This window comes from Ambystoma mexicanum, chromosome 12 (genome assembly GCF_040938575.1).
Source record: "Ambystoma mexicanum isolate Mex_15411 chromosome 12, UKY_AmexF1_1, whole genome shotgun sequence".
In the NCBI taxonomy this organism is placed as follows: Eukaryota; Metazoa; Chordata; class Amphibia; order Caudata; family Ambystomatidae; genus Ambystoma; species Ambystoma mexicanum.
In genome coordinates, this window is record NC_090936.1 from 223,968,593 (window position 1) to 223,987,584 (window position 18,992).

General features: G+C 41.6%; 1 protein-coding gene across 3 annotated transcripts in view; it reads right to left on the bottom strand.

Annotated features, from left to right (window-relative positions):
• ANO2 (anoctamin 2) overlaps positions 1–18,992 on the bottom strand; it is a 2,341,832-nt gene that overhangs the window by 311,746 nt on the left and 2,011,094 nt on the right. For all 3 annotated transcript variants that reach the window (XR_011281759.1, XM_069628333.1, XM_069628334.1), the window contains one exon: positions 272–383. Coding sequence is in view for 2 of the 3 variants with exons in the window: in XM_069628333.1 (XP_069484434.1) it covers positions 272–383 (112 nt within the window). In the remaining variant the exon portion in view is untranslated. The remainder of the gene's footprint in view (positions 1–271; positions 384–18,992) is intronic.

The following is an 18,992-nucleotide window of genomic DNA, read 5'->3' on the forward strand; positions in this document are numbered from 1 at the left end:
AGTATGCTTTAGTTTGTGTGGATACTTAACAGCCTCTGCCATTTCTGGGAACTGAGATAGCAGCAGAAGTCCTGTTCAAAATTAGCCAAGACAAGGCTAAATGTGCAGCTTTGTGTAATAATGAACGTTTCTTAAAATGATTATCCATACACCTGTGACTTTCTAAATGCAACACATTTCTTGAATTAATCACTTTTCTCAGGGTGGAACTCTAACGAAGCTCTGTCACATCTGTTAAAAGCACTTTCATGACCGAGTTTTATCAACATACCTTCCTTTAAAAAAGGCCACATAAAATATAGATGCATACGAATTCACAAACTTCAGCAGGAATGCCTTGAACACTAATCGTTCTTCAAAGGTTTTCTCCGTTTTGGGGACCTCTGCAATAGAAAAAATGGCAACACGTTATTGTAGTACCATCCAATCAGGTTGAAACAGCAGAACTACAACAATGGCTCTATAAATGTTCTACAAGCTTGAATGCAACTATTTAAAAATACATCTTGAAGTTATTATCAGCAATCCACTGCACTGGTTCCCGGAGCAAGCACATCAGTCAATCAAGATAAACCCCAATCTGAACGAAAGAGTAAATAAAAACATTACAAGTGTGGTGGTCCAGAAAAAAGGGTGCCGGTAAGCTCACTGGCACCCTTTTTTCCAGACCGCCACACTATGAGTGTGCCTGCTGGGGCCGCTGCGCCCAACAGTTCTGACCCTGGTTGGCAAATCATAGTCAGAGTCATCATGGAAGCACCAGCACCATTTGGCAACAGTGCCAGTACTTCGTCTCCCCGGACTCCATGGGAATGGGGATTTACAAAACCCGACGCCTGACTTCCTGCACTGCCCAGAACTGTAATGTCCCGGTTGCACCGGGAAGTCAGGCGCCGGATTCAATGTTACAGGGCTGGCGGCAACCTCGTAATGTGGCCCAATGTCTAAATCTGGCTCTACTTTAATACATTTCTCAATGCCCTATTCAGCCAAATTCAATTATTGTTACTACCACTTGGTCGAGAGGATTTACCACTGGATTACAAGTGGTAATAATTCCTCAGTTTAGGAGTCCATAGGACTCAGTGGGATTTTTGGCAGATTTACCACTGGTTGAATTTCTGTGAAGTACATCTTCAGATTTTTGGTTGTACAGTGGAGGATTTACCTCCACCAACAATGGAATTACCAGCATTTAATCCCCACACCACCAAACTTGTAATGAGGATTTGATGTATTTTCACCCGAACCAGGCCTGACTCACATTCTGAAAACCTTAGCTCTACTCATCTCTTTTTAAAACGACTCAACAATTGTTGATCCCCTTTTAATACCCAAACCCAACAAAACATTGGGAGAAGCTATTTCCAGGACTAGAGGCAAGAAGATAAGTAATGTAACATTGAGAAACACTAGGATATGGAGAGAGGCAGATTACTAGTAGATTACCAATTACGGCCTAATCCGCATCCCAGTCATTTGAATAATGACCTGGCATTCCAACAGCATTGATCCACATTCAAATAAATATAAGTAAACATGTGTACTGCAAAACCATGTTAAATGATTATTTGATTATAATCATTATGATGATTACTTCCAACCTCAGCATAATAAATAATTCAGAACCACTGCTCAAAAGCTTGACACCGTGTTATTCCTAACTCCTAAATTTATCAGGTGATGTACATAGACGTGGAAGACTAGGTAGCTGCATAATCCATGTGAGTCAACCGCAAACTGTAGGTTCTTGTGTAAGAAGCCATGCCATGGCCCTCCTGTGTTGATGTCCTGTAAAATATGGGAAGAGCGCACCTGGAGCCTAACATGTTGTTAAAGCATTAGCTATTCTGACCTCCATATGAAATGATGTAGCATTTATAACGTGCCTGTACACAAGTGTTTCTAGGCACAAGATGGAGCCTATATGGAGACTTGGTGGCCTATTAAGTAGGAACACAATTGACAATCAATAAACATTTCCTTCTGGAAATGTTGTCCTGGCAAGGTACACTTGTTGGCCTCTTTACATTAAAAGAGTGAACATTAACTTCATCGTGGGAAGAGGTAGTGGAAAATACGTTAAGCACATGACAAGAAATGATGAAAGCATATTGAACACATATGGAGAGCCTTGCATAACACTATCCTGTCAGGCAAAGTCTGCAGATATAGAGGAGAGTAAATCAGATCTTCTAACTCTCTGACAGAGCTGGCCGAGGCAGGTGGTGCTTGGAATATCAACAACCGGTAACACAGCTCTGAGAATCTAAAGCTTGCCTCTCTCATCTGTGTGAATTGCGCAGTCATTGGCTGAAATTCTGGCCCTGCTGACACAACTGTTCATCCTTCCCAGGTCACTAATTTGGGTTGCATTAAATTGGGTCCATATAACACCTATTATTTCAGCGGTGTTCAACGTGGAAGTAATATGGGACGAAGTACTGCGCTAAAATGTAAAGTTATAATTATTTAAATGCAATAAAAGTGAGAACAGAGTTAATGAACTTCCTCCGTGGCCTCAAACCGTCCCTCTTATTTGACCCAATAGACTAGCATCACATTTCAAGCAGGAAGGCTACTATTTAAACCAAGACCAACCCGTTTGAAACTCCAAGATAACATGGAGGCACATGTTTCCCCCTAGAATGGATTATGCAAGGTTCATTGCAACATTTTACTCACTACCCACTGAAAGTTCAGTGATTATACAGACAGATAGAGGAAAAAGCCTTTGTTATGTTATGTTATGTTATGTTATTTTGCATTTATATAGCGCCTTATATACCATTGGTATGGTCTGAAGGCGCTGGTAGGTTGAACGCCCTCGGGAACCGAAGTTCGGGTCAGTAGAGAGAGAAGAGAGAGTCAAAAAGTGCGTGTGTGCACCAGGTATGTGTGCAGCTGGTGCGGAATTCAGGTGGTAAAAATGCATGGAAACCTCATCACGTTAAAGAAGGTGGAAACAATCTTTGTCACGCCTTGTTTGTATATGGGCCCAATGATTCATATGTGCCTGAATTGTAATTGGTTATTTATAATGTGCTTATTACCCAGAAGTTTCTAAGCTCAGACCCGGGGATCAAACCTGTGTTGCCCTGCGTCTTCTTGCATTCAAGCCAAGTATGTTACCCTGAGCTATCCTGCCAAGACAAAGATGGGTTGCCTGAACGACGGATAGACCATCGCTGCAAGGCATATGGGAAGTCCTCCTTGCTGATAGTGCTGCACCTTCATGTTAAAAGCAAGAGGCAATATATGCTTCGTGACCTCTCCTACAACAGCAGGGGGGTCAGCGGAAATGGAAAGAATGGACAACCATCTCAGAGGTTGCTGGTAACCGTTGGAATATGGGAAACCAATGTTTCCTGCTCAAGTACTCAAAACACTATGATGGCCTGCGCTCTCTTCCTCTTGTGTTCGCTCAAACTTAAAGAATTCAAGCAACAGGGAGGAAATACAGGCAGGAAATGCATTGAGCATGTGAAGCACTGTGAATCCTTCAGTTATGACCCCTGTAGGTGGAATATTGGTTTCAAACTCCAGAAGAACACTATTCTTCACTAAGACCTACAACCACCTTCAAACCCCACCAGAAGATGTTCAGACCCATACACACAGACAGTGGGGAGAGACACATCCTACTATTCTGATTTTGAGTTATAAATTGCAAGAATATGGACAGCATTTGACTTCTTCATCCCCACCATCTCAATGCTATAGCTGCCAAGGAATGGACTGGACTGAATGTGTACCAATATATTGACATATTAGATGACATATTAGATGGGAATCGTACTGTTCTACCTTACCATACCAAAGGGACCTCTCAAACCAATTTCGAACAAATGGAACGTTCTAAGGACCACTATTGTTTCTGTGGGGGATAATTCCAAATTGGAGGGGGGCGGGGGCTGTAAAAGTGTTCTGGTGAAAACCAGTACCCATTGGCTATTGCCAACTTGGATGTGTCACAGGATTTGGCAGAGGAGTTGAAGAGGAGATCAGACTTAACATGTGCACCTTCACTCTCATCTACGCCTGCCAAATCTGCCTGGGTGCATACCAACATGTATTATACGGTGGGTGAAGACCTTTGGATTCTTATGGAATCCACCTGAGTTTTACGTTAGATAAAACAGGTGCTTTCCTTAAGAATCAAATATAAATACGTCCCGCAATCAATTATTTTTGGGCAAGGTATTTACTCTCTTCCAAACATGTAATGGAAAAGTGAAGAGTGAAGAGTATGTTGCCTCTTTTCTACTGTTTACTTTTCCACTACTTTGTGGGAACCATTGCAATTGCACAGAGGGGACCGTGTGTGCAAAAGTACAAATGGAGCCAGTCGTTTCCATAGAAATTCAGCTTTGGGGAACTTGGCCATATTGTGTTTGGAGAACCTCTCCACTGTATCACTGACCTGCAACTCGTAGCCTATTAACATAGCAGAGTTAATCTCATCGCTTCCCACTCCCATCTATTCTGTGCAAGGATCACAGCCAGTGGTTACCCCTTCAAACCCGTCTGCTAGGAGGACAGATAGCACTAATAACCACAATTGGTCTACTCTCATGATTGACTCAACATAAGAACTCAAGAACAAGAACTGAATTTGAGGAGCTTTAACTCTAAGACTTTTCAGTGTGGGAAACCACTGTAGACCACAAGGCAACAGGATGAATTATGACATCATCTGGGCTCTGACAGTCATTCAAGTGTGAATTAAACAAAATACCTGCTGTTTAAAGGAGTTTTCTAAACATCATTAAAGCACACGACAGACTGCATGTTAAGACTCCAAATGTAAAGAGCATTATCTGCATGGAAAACCAGTGCAATATCTGACAAGGCATGTGCATCAGAAAATGAAGACACATTTCTGACATGCTCGATGTACAGGAAAAGTGCATAGGAAGCACAGATGGGAGTCAATACTGTACTATCTCGAACATGAAAACCATGGATTTGGCAAACGGGTGGACTCCTTTCAGAATCAGGTCAGATTTGGACTCAAGACATATTCAGAATGAGGAACTGAATCGAATAATCCTTGCTCCCACGCTGTTATAGGAATTATGTTATGTGTTCTTCTAAGCAGTTGCTGGTTCTTCGGTTGTAGGGCAGCCATTATTTTTCCTCCGAGGGCATCAAGTAAGTAGTGAACAATAGTTCTGAGCCACCTGGAAAAACTGTAACGCAAAAAATGATAACCCGCATAGACGATGCAGGCATCTAAATCAGGTACTTCAGAGCTATTTGCAATTTCTTTTTTTTATACCTCAGCTCATGCCGTGGGCATTGGTTTATTGAGTAAAGCTGACCGCCACCTCACAAGCATTGCTCTGTATGAGAGAATTGGTGGGGGAGTATTTATAGGGACATAGCGCTTCATTATCACCATGCTGGTGCGGTAATGATGTGACTGCAATTCCATTTACCGGCATGTTACCGCGTTGGCAAAGTACAAGGTTGTCGTGGGGATGGCTGTAGTTGGCTCCAGATTTGACCTGGAGGTAATTCTGAACACCCTACTGTCAAAAGTAGCTGGTATTACCGGCACTGGTATTACTGGTGCCGTAATACCAGTGAATCCACCCATGGAGTCCTTCTGGACTCCATGGAATGGGGATTAACATCACTGACCACCACTCTTAATCCAGCTGTAATTCCACTGGACCGAGTGCCGGTAACAGTTTTACAGGTTGCCTGGTCCTATGTGTACAGCATTTCAAGTGAAAGGAATCTTTCATAGAGTAATATAACAATTTGAAATTTTTATTGTATTTTGATAGTTTATCCAAAATATATAAAAGAAGCGTGGACTCCTGTGCATGCGCACCTTGGATAGACTCAAAGTAGACCTAGATTAGTTGTATTATTTTTCATTTACATTAAACACTTAACTACATAGCTTTGTTACTTCACAAGGTAGTGTAGCTGTTAGGTTATCACATCAGTGCATAAGTATGACCAGATTCTTGCTACATTTTCTGTATACAATTCTGACAAATTCCAAAACAGGCCGACTGCATGGCCATCAGTTTCACCCACTGGACTTCAGCAAGGCTTAACTGTGCAAGGGTGTTATGGTGATACACGTGTATTATGTTACTCATTTCCAGTTTTACATATATCTAATGTTTTTTTACCTTAAATATGTTTGATATCTTTTGTTTTTTTTCTTCTTCTTTTCATCTGCTTTGATATTTGAAATATGAATGTTTATTTATTCAAAATAATGTGTAAACATGTGTAAAGTTTAATTATAAACTGTATAACATTATTAATAAAATACAAAATTATGTTACTCTGGCATTGGAAAAGTGACAATTAGAAGCAATGCTACAAGGTAAAAGAGGTAAACAAAAGGGAAGAGGAAACACATTAAAGAAATTACGTTAATGGATGTTCCTACTAGAGGACACTGATGAGCGTGATTGCAAGATAGTTATGATGTAATGCCAAGTGGGAATGTCTAACCTAATTTTGACATATTCGTGTTTGCGCTCAGGATTTGCCTGTCCTATCTCTAAACGCTTTTCCATGCTCTGCTCCGCATTGTCTACGCACAGAGAATATTGACGCATGTGATGAGAATTATTGCCAAACGTTCTGCTACAAGATAGATCAAAGGCTTACATTCTGGTCAATGTATACACTCATGTGATTCATAAAGGTAATTTGCGATTGTGTTCTAAAGTGCTTCCAGTATGTTGTGTGGTTCAAATCTTGTCATAACCTGTGTATTCCTAGATTTAACATGGGACTAAGAATGTCTCGTGTCACCCATTGAAAATGCACTGTATTCCCTATATGTGAGAATATGGTCTAGTTAGTCATTACTCCCTACTTACCGCACGCATATGTGCCACGTAGCCCGGATTCTGGTTAATGTGGCATCCCACGTGTATCACATGCCGCCATTATCCAATATATGGCCAATCCTTATCCAGGTAAGTGGGGATAGCTCCCTTTTCTCACGGTGTAATGGGTGTAGTTCGGACAGGACACATTTGCAAGTAATACTATGCTGGTACACGTATCAAAAAGTGGAACTGTCCATGGCTATTTTCCCAGATCATCATCCTCATTTGCTTCACAAAAGCACAGAGCAAGGTATTTAGGTATCCCTTTTGTGTTCTTGGATAACAATCAGGTGTGCTGAGTGGCAAGAGTGCAACAGGCCACATCTGGCACCAGCAGTACCAGCCACCTCTCTTCCAGGGGCGTAGGAGACTCATACAATCTGGTGGGGACAGGGGACACCTTGGGGACTTTGTTTTTATTTATTGTGTTTTAGTCAAAGAACTCGACTTTTCACAAAATTAAAATAGCAGTACGTATTAAATTACAAATATCATCACTGTATAAAACAAGAGAGAAGAAAACCGAAGAAAATTAAGAAAAAGAAAAGCAGTTCAGAGTATAAAATCCTCCCAGCGATGGACATTTAGAGAGATCTTTTATAATACTCTCACCTGCGCTTTCAGTGCAGGTGCTTTATGGAGTTTTGCCAGCCCTTCCTATCCTATTCCCCTGGACCCTCAATGATGGAACATGAGTGTGCCCCTTTACAGCAGTGTATGGGCTACAATCATACCTAGGCACCAGGGTATTCACTGGATTTACATGGGTAGTGGAACAAGTGCTGTTTTGAATCTCGAGGCTCTGCTTCATTTTTTTCAGGATCACCCCGATGGCTTATGGTGGCCTCTATTAAAACTTGTCTACAACTCATTATTCAGCTGGTGGTGGGTACCAAAAATGCTGTTGCATTCCTATTTTAAACCAAGTGTTGGCAACACCAACCATTTGGGCTTTAATGTAGGCGTGTAAAAGGCACTTGCCAAGCACCACCATAGTGGTATTAGGTACCCACTGATGGTAGCAGCAGCAAAATGGTGGAAGTACCTGAACATTTAATAGCAGTGCCTGGCAAATGCCCATTACGTATAGACAAGCAAACACTTGCCAGTGCTGGTTTTTTGCAGGACTTTAGTGAAGGAAATGCATAGTGCTAATAGAGTGATTAATTGATTTTTGATTGATTTATTGTTTATTTGTATAACGCCTACACAAAGCGCTTCAAGGGGGGGTGGGAGCATGGGAGAATTACAGTTACATTCTTACAGGTCCTTGAACCAATTTAGAATGTGAAGAATAGCTATCATAATCAGCCAGATGACATTTCAGATAGTGCAAGTGCAATGAACAATTAAGGAGAAAAGGAGTGGATGAAGGCATCCCTGGATAAGACATTTATATTAAACCAGTAGTATGTTCCCAGCTTCAATTAAGTTATTAACTACACTGAGCTTTGTAGTAAACATCCCTAAGTCAGTGGCTTTTTCTAAACCAGAACTGGCAATTTGTGTGCCCTTTATAGATCATTCCAGTGTTTTTTTAAAGGAATAAGTTATGGCGTAAAACGAGTTTGCGGCCCGCTTGGCATCCATCCTCCAGAAACCCATGAAAGTTGCTAAAATAGCCCAAATAACATGATGCTGTGTCGCAAGGCAAGATGCCACACACCATGGCACAAGCTCCCACTATAGGACAGGTTAGAGGTGAATATATACCTTATTTAAGGTTAGTCCTGACTTCCAAACTAGGCTGCAGGTAGGATTGAGTGAAAAGGGAGTTGATGCAGGAACAGCCTGCTGTGACTGTGTCTTCCTGGAGAGGAACCAGACATGAGCGCAGATGACACAGGGCAGTGGGAGAGCACGAAGCCCGAGCTCCCACGTTCCCTCTAATAAATCCTCCCCATGCCGGCCTGCACGTGGGAGAGAAGGCGGGGGACTTGACTGACTTACCTTACGGTAGCTGCTGCCTGCTCAGCCTGTTCTTACTCCATCTCCCTGGACAACACACACGCTGTCACGAGCACAAAGTCACTGGAGCACACGTCGCTGCCTGGCTTCTCCTTCGTTCTGAAAAACGAAGGCTCATGCGGCACAGCAGTGCACTGCGCAGGCAGGGCACGTGCAGTTTGTTTGTTCCCTGGCCACGTTCATTATGCACAGGTGTGGGGCAGCAGCAGAAGTTGCAGTCAGTCTACTGGAAGCTTACAAAAGTAAAAGTAGACTCTACTTTAACTTTTGCAAGCTTACATGACAACTGCAGTTTGCAGTGCAGGCTGCATTCATATTTTACAGCAGCAGAGTCACAAATAATCTTGGGGGGATAAAAGCTATTATATCCCCCCACTCCCTCATGTCCTACACCCATGCTCTCTTTCCCAATATACATGGGTATACGTGGAGTCAGACAGAGTAGGTACACACTGGGAGTCATAGATGTACTAGGCAGCGCGGTGGCCAGCTCTGGCTTTAGAAAAGGAGAGGTAGTAGACGTTTGGCAGCTAGCATACCTGGAAAATGCATATTTCTTGTGGAGACAGTCTCTTTTGGTAGGAACAGCAGAATAGCCATGCCAGCAAGACACAAGGAAAACACACATTTATAAAAAGACATATTGAATCCATTCCACCTCACCCTGGAGCATTTTCCTCAGAGGTCATCTTTGGCTTTTTTATCACCAGAAAAGAGACAGAATGTGTCCAGTGGTGCACCCACCTTAGAATTCATATTTAGGGATTGCAGAATTATTATTTCCTTATAGACAGCTTCTAGGCTCTGGGGCTGTGGTGGGTCAGAAGGAAGACACAGGCACTTTAAGGACATGGTTCATTATACTTTTATAAAAGGTACGATAAGGCCTAACTTTCCTGTGGGTGGTCCTTGTCTGTATTTTTAACTAAGGTCATCTATCAGTCCCAATGTCCAAAAGGAAAAATTCAGCTGTTCAAAAGCTACCCTAACTGACCCTACCACTATGAAAACTAACTTATAAATGGAAAATGATTCCCTTCTACAATGGATACTTCTAGTACCGGACTGCAGGATTCTTCACTAGTAGTTAATATTCAATAGTCTCTCGTTATTCTTTGCATTAGTCTTTGTAACTCCTCAAGTGCAATTTGTGCTTTTCCCTTCTCTTTTGAAGTTCCCTGTTGGGTTCTTTGTTTAGTTATAAGTTCCTGGTTGTTGCCTCCAGGACATTTGGAAAAAACACAAAAATTAGTTCATCTATTCTGGGCTTCGGATAGTTATCGAACAGGGGTATTGAATTTTGTTTCCAAATGTCAATGCAAAAATTCCAAGATTGTTCAAGTTTGGCGACGAAAACTATTGGGGAAGACCAGGGGCTCTATCTTCTTGTGGGCCTCACAGAGTCTATACGGTTTAAGATCTATGATTTTTCCTGGTGGTGTTCTAATGGAATGGAAAAAGTGAGTAACTCTCCCTGGCTGCTCTAAGAATTCCTCCGTAAATTGGTCTAACAAATCTCCAAGCTCTGCCTGTTGGGAGGGCAAAAGATCCGGGAGAATTAAGGATTTTTTACTACGGGACTTGTTAAGGAGGGCTGCCTTGTTAACGGTGGTGTTTTTGCCTGGGTCTACTTTCCACTCCTAAAGTACATTTACATGACAGACCTGCGTTTTCTGGTGTCAGTCTGACTGTGATATAAGGTAATTCAATTATCCCCTTTGTTCTAGAATCTTATATGGCTCATACCAGCAGGAAATAATTTTATTTTCTGATGTGGGCAGAAGGATCAATACTGACTACCCAACCGAAAAAGTACAGGTGACTGCACATCTCTTATAGGCTGTCTGTTGCTGTTCCTGGGTCTGCCCTAGGAGTTTCTTTACAATCTTTCATACTGCTTTCATGTGACATTTAAATTTCTGAGTAGTCTGAGAGATGGGTAGTAGGGCTTCCTCTCTTTCCTCCCAGGTCTTTCATAGCATGTCCAGGGCATCCTGTGGTTCTCTTCCTTATAAAAGCTCAAATGGAGAATATACCAAGGAGACTTGGGTTGTCTTCCCGACTGCAAAGAGGGCCCAGGGTATCATCACATCCCAATTCTTTCCATCGGCTTCAACCAGTTTCCTTAATATTCTTTTTAAGGTTTGGTTGAATCATTCTACGAGACTGTTGGTCTGGGGATATTACACAGATGTTCTTGAAGTTTTAATGTTTCATATCTCTTTTACTTCATCATCAGATGGGACATAAAGGTAGTGCCTTGGTCTGTTAAGATTTCCTTTAGGAAACCCATCTGGAGAGGAATAGTAACAGGTGTTTCAAAATGTATTGGGTAGTAATTTTATGCAGAGGGAAGGTTTCTGGATAATGGGTCACATAGTTCAGGATGACAAGGATAAAGTGATTCCCTAATTTTGATTTTTCTAGGGGTGCCAATATGTCTTTGCCGATACTGGCAAATGGGACCTTAATTACAGGTAATGCAGGGGGCACGGGAGTATTGGCAGTTTTCTGAAATATCTCACAAGTAGCTATACAATTCTTAACATCAGCAAAGACACCTGGCCAGTAGAACCTAAGTATTATTTCGTTCTGGTTTTTCTCTAACCCTTGGTGAGCTGACATTAGATCTGAGTGGGCTAGTCCTAATACGGTTCCTCCTATGGCTTTGCGGTACTACCAATTGTGTTTGGCATACCCCTTCAGGTGTCACATCATCTCTGTATAGTAACACCTTTTTTATGAAAAAAAGGGACTGGCTTGATCACGTCCAGCTTCTTCAGGGATTACTTTGTTAAAGGCTTCTGTGAGAATGGACTCATTCCTCGGAGTGAAAGCCAAATTGGGTAAAGGAGTGATTTCATCTTGTTCTTAGTGTGCTTTCTCTGCAACGTGAAGATCTGCTTCTGGGAATACAGCCTTCTCTAAAATGCCTTAACCTACTTTTTCTCCCCCTTCACCGTGTATGTGTTCTTACAGTGCTTAGGAAGAAGACTTTTATCTCCCCCTCTGAAATCAGGATCCGTGAGCCCATGACTTTTAACCCATACCTCCAAGCTAAACAGGTTTTAGAGGTTAGCCTTATATAGGTTCCTTTAGGTTTGGTTAAGATTAAGCTGTTGGCGATCAGTCATCTCTCCCCAGATGGCATTTCATTCTCTTCAGTGCTTTGCAGATCAAAGCCAATTGATTCAGTGGTGGCCACTGTAGGATTTTTGACTTAGGCAGTCAACCTTGTAAATTGCATGGGTCCCCAACTTTTATCAGTTTGTCTACAACTCACTTCTGCCACCATGTGTGGTGGGTCAGAAAGAGGAAACATACACTTTGAGGACATGGTTCACTATATTTTTATTGAAAGTAAGTTAAGGCCTAACTTACCATATCTCTATCGAGGGTCCCTGTCTATATTCTAACTAAAGTGCACATCCGTCAGTAATGAATGTTCAAAAGGAAAACTAATGTAACTGATCCTACCGCTATGAAAACTAATTTATAAATGAAGAATTACTCTCTATTTTGATGGGTACTTCTAGTACCAGGCCATAGGATTGTTGACCATTAGGTAATCCTCATATAGTCTCCATTTAGTCTTTGTAACTCATCAAGTGCAATTTGTAGTTTACCTTCTCTTTTGAAGTTCCCTGATGGGCTCTTTGTTTAGTTATAAGTTCCTAGTTGTTGCCTTCAGGACATCTGGAAAAGACATTGGGCCTCATTAGGACCCTGGCAGTCCCATAATGAACGGTGCCGGTTTGGGACCGACACCGTTCATTACGGGCTGTCCCATTGCGAGGACTGCTGTGGGACCCGCTAAGGAACGCCTGGTCAGGCCAGGCGTCCTTAGCGGGTCCCGCTCGCAGTCCAGGATGCTTACAACATGCCCGTCATTAACAGGCCCGTTGTTAGCATCCTCCCCATTCCCATTGAGCCCTATAGGGCTTGAATGGAAATGGGGAATGTTTTTTTCCAAAGCCCAGAAAAGGGCAATAACCGGGTCCGCCAAGGTCGGCATGACCCGGTAATTGCCCTTTTCTGGGCCCCAGAAAAAAATTACCAGCGGCAGCCAGGGCATGGCTACCGCCAGGGTCCTAATGAGGCCCATTATTTTCTGAATAGTCTTTCTTGCTTGGCCAATTGTGGCTTGCTTTACTTTGGTCTACTTGACTTTTGTTTGCCTTCTTCTTCACTTCTGTGGTTTCTCTAAAGTTGGATTCAAAATCATATCCCCTATTGATATTCTCTTGTTCTTGTATACATTATCATGTGACTCCTGAGTTCCATGGTATTGCTATTTGTGATTCTTTTCTCTGTATAGTGTTCTCTTCTCTTATATTCCTATAGTTTAAGTTTATTTCCTCAAATAGAAATGTTATATTGTAACTTTTACTGACACAAGTTAGTGGTTTAATATATTGATTCTTTCTCGGCCACCTGTTATGAACATTCTCCCTGTTACCAAGAGAACTACTTTTGGGAGCTGTTTTTCTTTGGGACCTTATCTCAGGTATCCGACCACTTCACTTCGGTATCGTACTTCTCCATACTCTCTCTTTCTTCTCTTCAGTATCCATGTCCTTTGACTGTGTGCCTGACACCCAGGTTCCTTGGACACCCAGTTTTATGAGCGATGTTAGAAAGACCGGGTGTCCACAACAGAGCTTCCATGGTCTCACCACCACCTTCACTCAGGCTTCTGGCCCGCATAGTGCACAGGCTGGGCTGACGCAGAACTCTTGGCGCCCCAACCTCACTCTCCGGCTTTCTCCTTTTTTTTTGGATTCCTCGTGTTAGTGTGGTGCTGTGATTCCAGTGTAATAGCATCTCTCTCTACGGTTTCTCTCTCTGGGTTTTCCCTCTGCAGAGTTCTTGTGCTGGCTTGGATCCATGACTCTGGCGTACCAGTGTTTCTCTCTAGGTCTCTTCTGGGCATCTTCACCTCACACTTCATCTGAGTTTCAAACTTGTGGGCTTGTAGGCTTGTGCTAGCTCTGCTTCTCTCTCTTTGGTATGTGTAGTGTTTGTTATTTAATCTACTCGTCTCTGTAGATTGGATATTAGGATTTAAAAGGACATGCTTCTTTTTGTTAAGATTTTGGTCTCTATGCAGAGTTTCTTCATCCCAGTAATTATACTTAAAAGGCTATGATGTTGTGAAACATAACAGGTAAGCCCTAATTTCAGTTTCAGTTTATTAATATACTAAATAGCCAAAAAGGCTTTGTATATACAACATTAAAAACATATATAAACAACATTGATCCGTTAAATTACTTTTCAATACCTTGGTAATTGATTAAGAACTATGTTACATAAAATGGTGTAGTTTGAGCCATGTTGCATGTATTCCTCAGCTAAGTTCGTCTCAATTACGTTAGTAATTACACAATGTTTACAATCATAATTTGAGGCAATGATACAATTATGATGATTAAATAAAAGGAATTAAAAAACAACTAAAATAAACATATAAATTAATTACTATTTACAATTTTTAAAAACTTCACAATGTGTAGAAAAAATAGGACCATAAAATAGATCAAGTTACAATCATTGCCATTCATAAGGAGTTGCCATATTTTTGAAAGATTGTTTGTATCTATCTTATTATCGAATGATTTTAGATACTTATTCTGCAGTACCATAATGCACTCACATTGCATCATCAGATGTTCAAGAGATTCCACTATTTCATTGCCACATCAGCAGCACATGCACATAGATCTGGACAAGGCTAGCTGGACACCTTTGGTTTCCAATGCTTCACTATTATTGAACTTCATCAACAAGTAGTTGTGAACCAGTTTAGGACTAGGGTAAGCATTAAAATAGATCGGATTCAAGACACGGTCTTGCAAATATAAAAGGAAAGGACCACTATGAGATTAAGTAGCTAGTTCAATCAAACAACATTCATAACCTAGCGCTGACACATTCTTTCTCAGCCAGCCTTTAAAGTTGCTAGCACCAGAGAACATTGTGTATTGAACATACCGGTCCCACCATGTCCCATAGACAGTTAATATTTCACCCAGAGTCCCTATTTCTTTAAATCACTCTATTTGAGAGAATGCCACAATGAAGGGGACTACAATAGTGTCATTTGCTAAATTACTGAGGTTATAGTAACACATGACCTATCTTTTGATGAGTTCATATTCAATGCATTTCACATTGAATTCCAACTATAGATATTCTATTGAAATGCATTTAGGCAGCCTCAAAGGTTTGCACAATATTCTGGCTTCAAACTTCTTGCTCTCTTTAATATATTTATGGCCCCAGACCTCTATGGCATACATAAGCATAGCACAAATGTTGGATATATACAACAACAAGACAGTACTGATAGAATAAGCATTGTGTTTACCAATGAAAGTACTAATAGCATTTGCCGAACTGCTACATTTCCTTTGTATGCTATGCCACTGACTATCCAGTTCTTATTACAGGAATTAGATTTCTTTTGAGAGAAGGTCATGATTTTACTTTACCAATATTAATGGTAAGGCCATTCTCCCTGGAATAATTGGCAAAAGCAGATAACATTTTCTATAGACCTGCTGGGGTGTAGTCCAACAAAACCAAGTCATCGGCGTATGCTAGCCAACCTACAAAAACACTACCAACTTTGATGGGATATGTTGCTAATGATATGAATGCTTGATTGATATCGGCTAGCTATAAGTTAAAAAGGGTTTCTGCGACCATGCAACCCTGTTTTACACCACAGCAGGTTAGAATCAGACCTGGCAATTTCCCCTTGGCACCACGTCTAATACAAACTGAGGTATCAGAATACAGTAGCATTAACATTTTTAAAAGCCCTAATGGGATATTCCATTCCTTCAACTTTTTCCATAATCTGTTTCGCAGGATGGAGTCAAACGATGCAGTGAAGTCAATAAAGGAACAGCAGATGCTCGACTCCCTCTTTTCCATGCATATTCTATCCCAAATATCAACAAAACTAAATTGTGTAGAGTGCTTGCCTTTTTTCTAAAGCCGATTTGATTCGGCGGTAAGATGGAATTGGAAAGTATCCATTCGTTAAGCTCTATTAACAGTACTCTAGCGAATATTTTAGATGGCACATCTAACATCGCCAACATTCTAAAGTTACTAGGCTGGTCCCACACACCCTTTTTATATATGGTGAGAATATGACTTGCTTTCCATGACTCTGGTATATGGCCCATCAATCCAATCACATTAAATAAAATATGCAAAGCATTAGCCCACAGCTCAGGAGCAAGTTTAATTAAACTATTACACGCTGCATCTGGTCCAGCGGCCCTTGAGTTATGGAGGCGTGTAATAATATTAATAATATCCTGTATTGTAGCCTTACAACACCAGCTATTGGAAGGAGGTGAGAAACTATTCATTGGATTTTCTTTACGTCCCAATGTGGAATTGATGTGGAAAGTCCACGCCTGTTCAGTGATGCAATTGATGTCTAACTCCCTTTTCTTCGAGCTACGAATTACTTGCCATATTCCTGTGGAATTTCACGACTCGGCCAACAATGCAATTTTTTTCCAATGCTCAACCTCACAGTTAAACAGGTGATTAAGGAGCCAGGTTCTATAAGCTTCTTTAATATGTTTAACCCTTTCAATAACCACCTTAGAGGTAAAACCACAGGGACCCCATACAGTACCATCTCCAATCTCCTTTTGCATCATCTTCTTAGCATCACTAATACATTTGTCATTACCTTTCCTATGACTCACTCTTTTAGTTTTTTCTAAGGAAGATTCCTGCACAGATTGACTAATTGTTTCTACCATATGGCTGAACTGGGAAATTATTCCTATAGGACTACAATTGTTATTAGTGTATCCCTCTGATATATATTCAGGTAGCATTTGCATAGCCGAGTGATTTAGAGTTAGATTGATGCCACATGATACGGTTACCTCCTTCATTTACGAAGATCTGACTATTCATGTCGTATTTCACAATAACATTGGCATCAACAGATAAAGTTAATAAGACACACAGGGGAAAGTGGTTGCTTTCCTCGCGACTAACAATTCACATATTGAGAATGTACACTAGTCCACTATTATTGTTATTATTTTTTATTTATAACATTTATATAGGGCCAAAGCCCTATTAGCGATGACATAATCAATCGTGAACATGGAGCGGCCATCTACCTGAGTGTATGCCCGTGAGGGATCACTCTTAGTGTGTGCGTTCAAGATAGAGAGGTTGTATTTAGACAACACCTTTCCACATTCATCTCCTTGTTTATTAGTCTGGCACTTAGGAGACAGAGATGCCCTATGCCTCGATACTCCAACAAACTAATTTCCACTCATGGCAATTCGAGCGATTAGATCGCCCATAATTCATATGAGATATTTCTGACCATGTAGCTTGAGTATGTGATCAACTACCTTGACATTTGCCTTAGTCGCAACCATATTGGGAGGATCATACACATTTATTAGTAGTATAGACACTCGCTGACATGATAAAATCGCTGCCAGCACATGATGGGTGGAAATATCTAGCTTGGCCACTGACCAAGGGGAACGGACATGGATCATCAACCCACCCTTAAGTCTGCCTTTCAGCCCTTTTTCAGCCATGGACTGTACTGTCCCATGGCCATCGAATTGAATGGTGTCCTTGCACCAAGTCTCCTGCAAGCCAATGATCAATAGATGTTCAAGGATCGAGACAAGGACATCTGGTTCAAATATATGAGCGTGTCCCATAGTGTTCCATGAGAAGAGCAAGCTAGCATCATCAATGTTACGCCATGAAATGAGCCCTGAAAGCGAGTGGGAGCCACTGACAATATCCATTTTTGGCGGACTCGCATACCTCAGTCTGGGCAACCTTTCTGTTAGTAACCTCCGTTGCTGATTGTCGTGGGGCTGATCAAATATTTGTGTTGGAAGAGACTGTTATCCCTGACTCTGGACATGCACTCATAGGATTTGGGAGGCGCACTCTTTCACCCTCACAAGTAATACACAAGTGCAAGAATACGAAGTCCTACCTGACCTTTAAACGATAGATTCAGGATAGGAGAGATTCTCCTGACGTTCTTTCACTGGGCAGCTGTAAAGTGCACAATGTGAAAACACCAGGGAAACCCTCGAGGGGAAAAAAACCCTTGTAGATGGTCATTGTTGGAAGTGGAAGGGAGCTTGTCTCAGGTGTGTGTCTTTCGGGTGTAGTTAGTCGCCGTTGGATTGTCCTCGAGACGTCAGGACGTTCAATCTGGTTCCAACACTAGCTATAATGAGAATGGAAAGTTAACCCAGATAAAAGTAAACAGGTAAGTTAAATGAATGGATAATATACTACCCTTGATGCTAGTTGTTGCTGAGGTTAAAGTAAGCTGAATCCTCGATGGAGCTGGGAGAGAGGATCTAGATGGGGATACAAATCTTAAGCAAACTCAAATAAGACAGGAAACAAGAGACCACCACTACTGGGAAACATTTGTACCGGAATCCTGAATGGAGATTGGAAGATGTTCTCGGGGAAACGTTTCACGAGGGAATAGAGGTGGTGGCCTGGAGATGCAGTCCGCATAACCGTGAGTTGCAAGAGATTCTAAATTAAAGGAGTAAATAAGATGGGTTGGTATATCTGAAGTCAGTTGTATTGGATGTGATGTAGTGGTATGTTTACCTACGTTGTGCAGTTCCCCAGAAATGTTTGGATTGGAAAATCCTTGTGTGAGCGAACAGATGGAGATGGTGGAAAAGAGGGAGTTCCTGCTAGCGGGAAAGAAGGAAAAGGAAAACGTGAATCAGGGGTTTGGAATGCAAGCCAAAAAGTCGAGGAGTTCCTAGCTGCGATACTCACGAAGCGTGACAGCTGTAATCAGTAGCAACGCGATGCTGTTCTGTGTTTGGTTCCAGAAGTACTTTCTCAGCACGGATGGGAGGAGCAGGATCGAATGCCCGCAGAACCACTGTACTGTCACTCTGTGATACAGTGGCCATCTTAGGTAGGAGAATCTGAATGTTTGAATTATGACGCCAATGGCGCCACAATGACCATTTCCCAAGAATGCCCAGAGGGTTTGTAACAGAGACACACTTATCAGTAGTTCCTACTTGGCTAACCACAGTTGCTACAACAGGGTTAAGACCTAGTAGGCTTGCTGGTAAACCGTTCTTT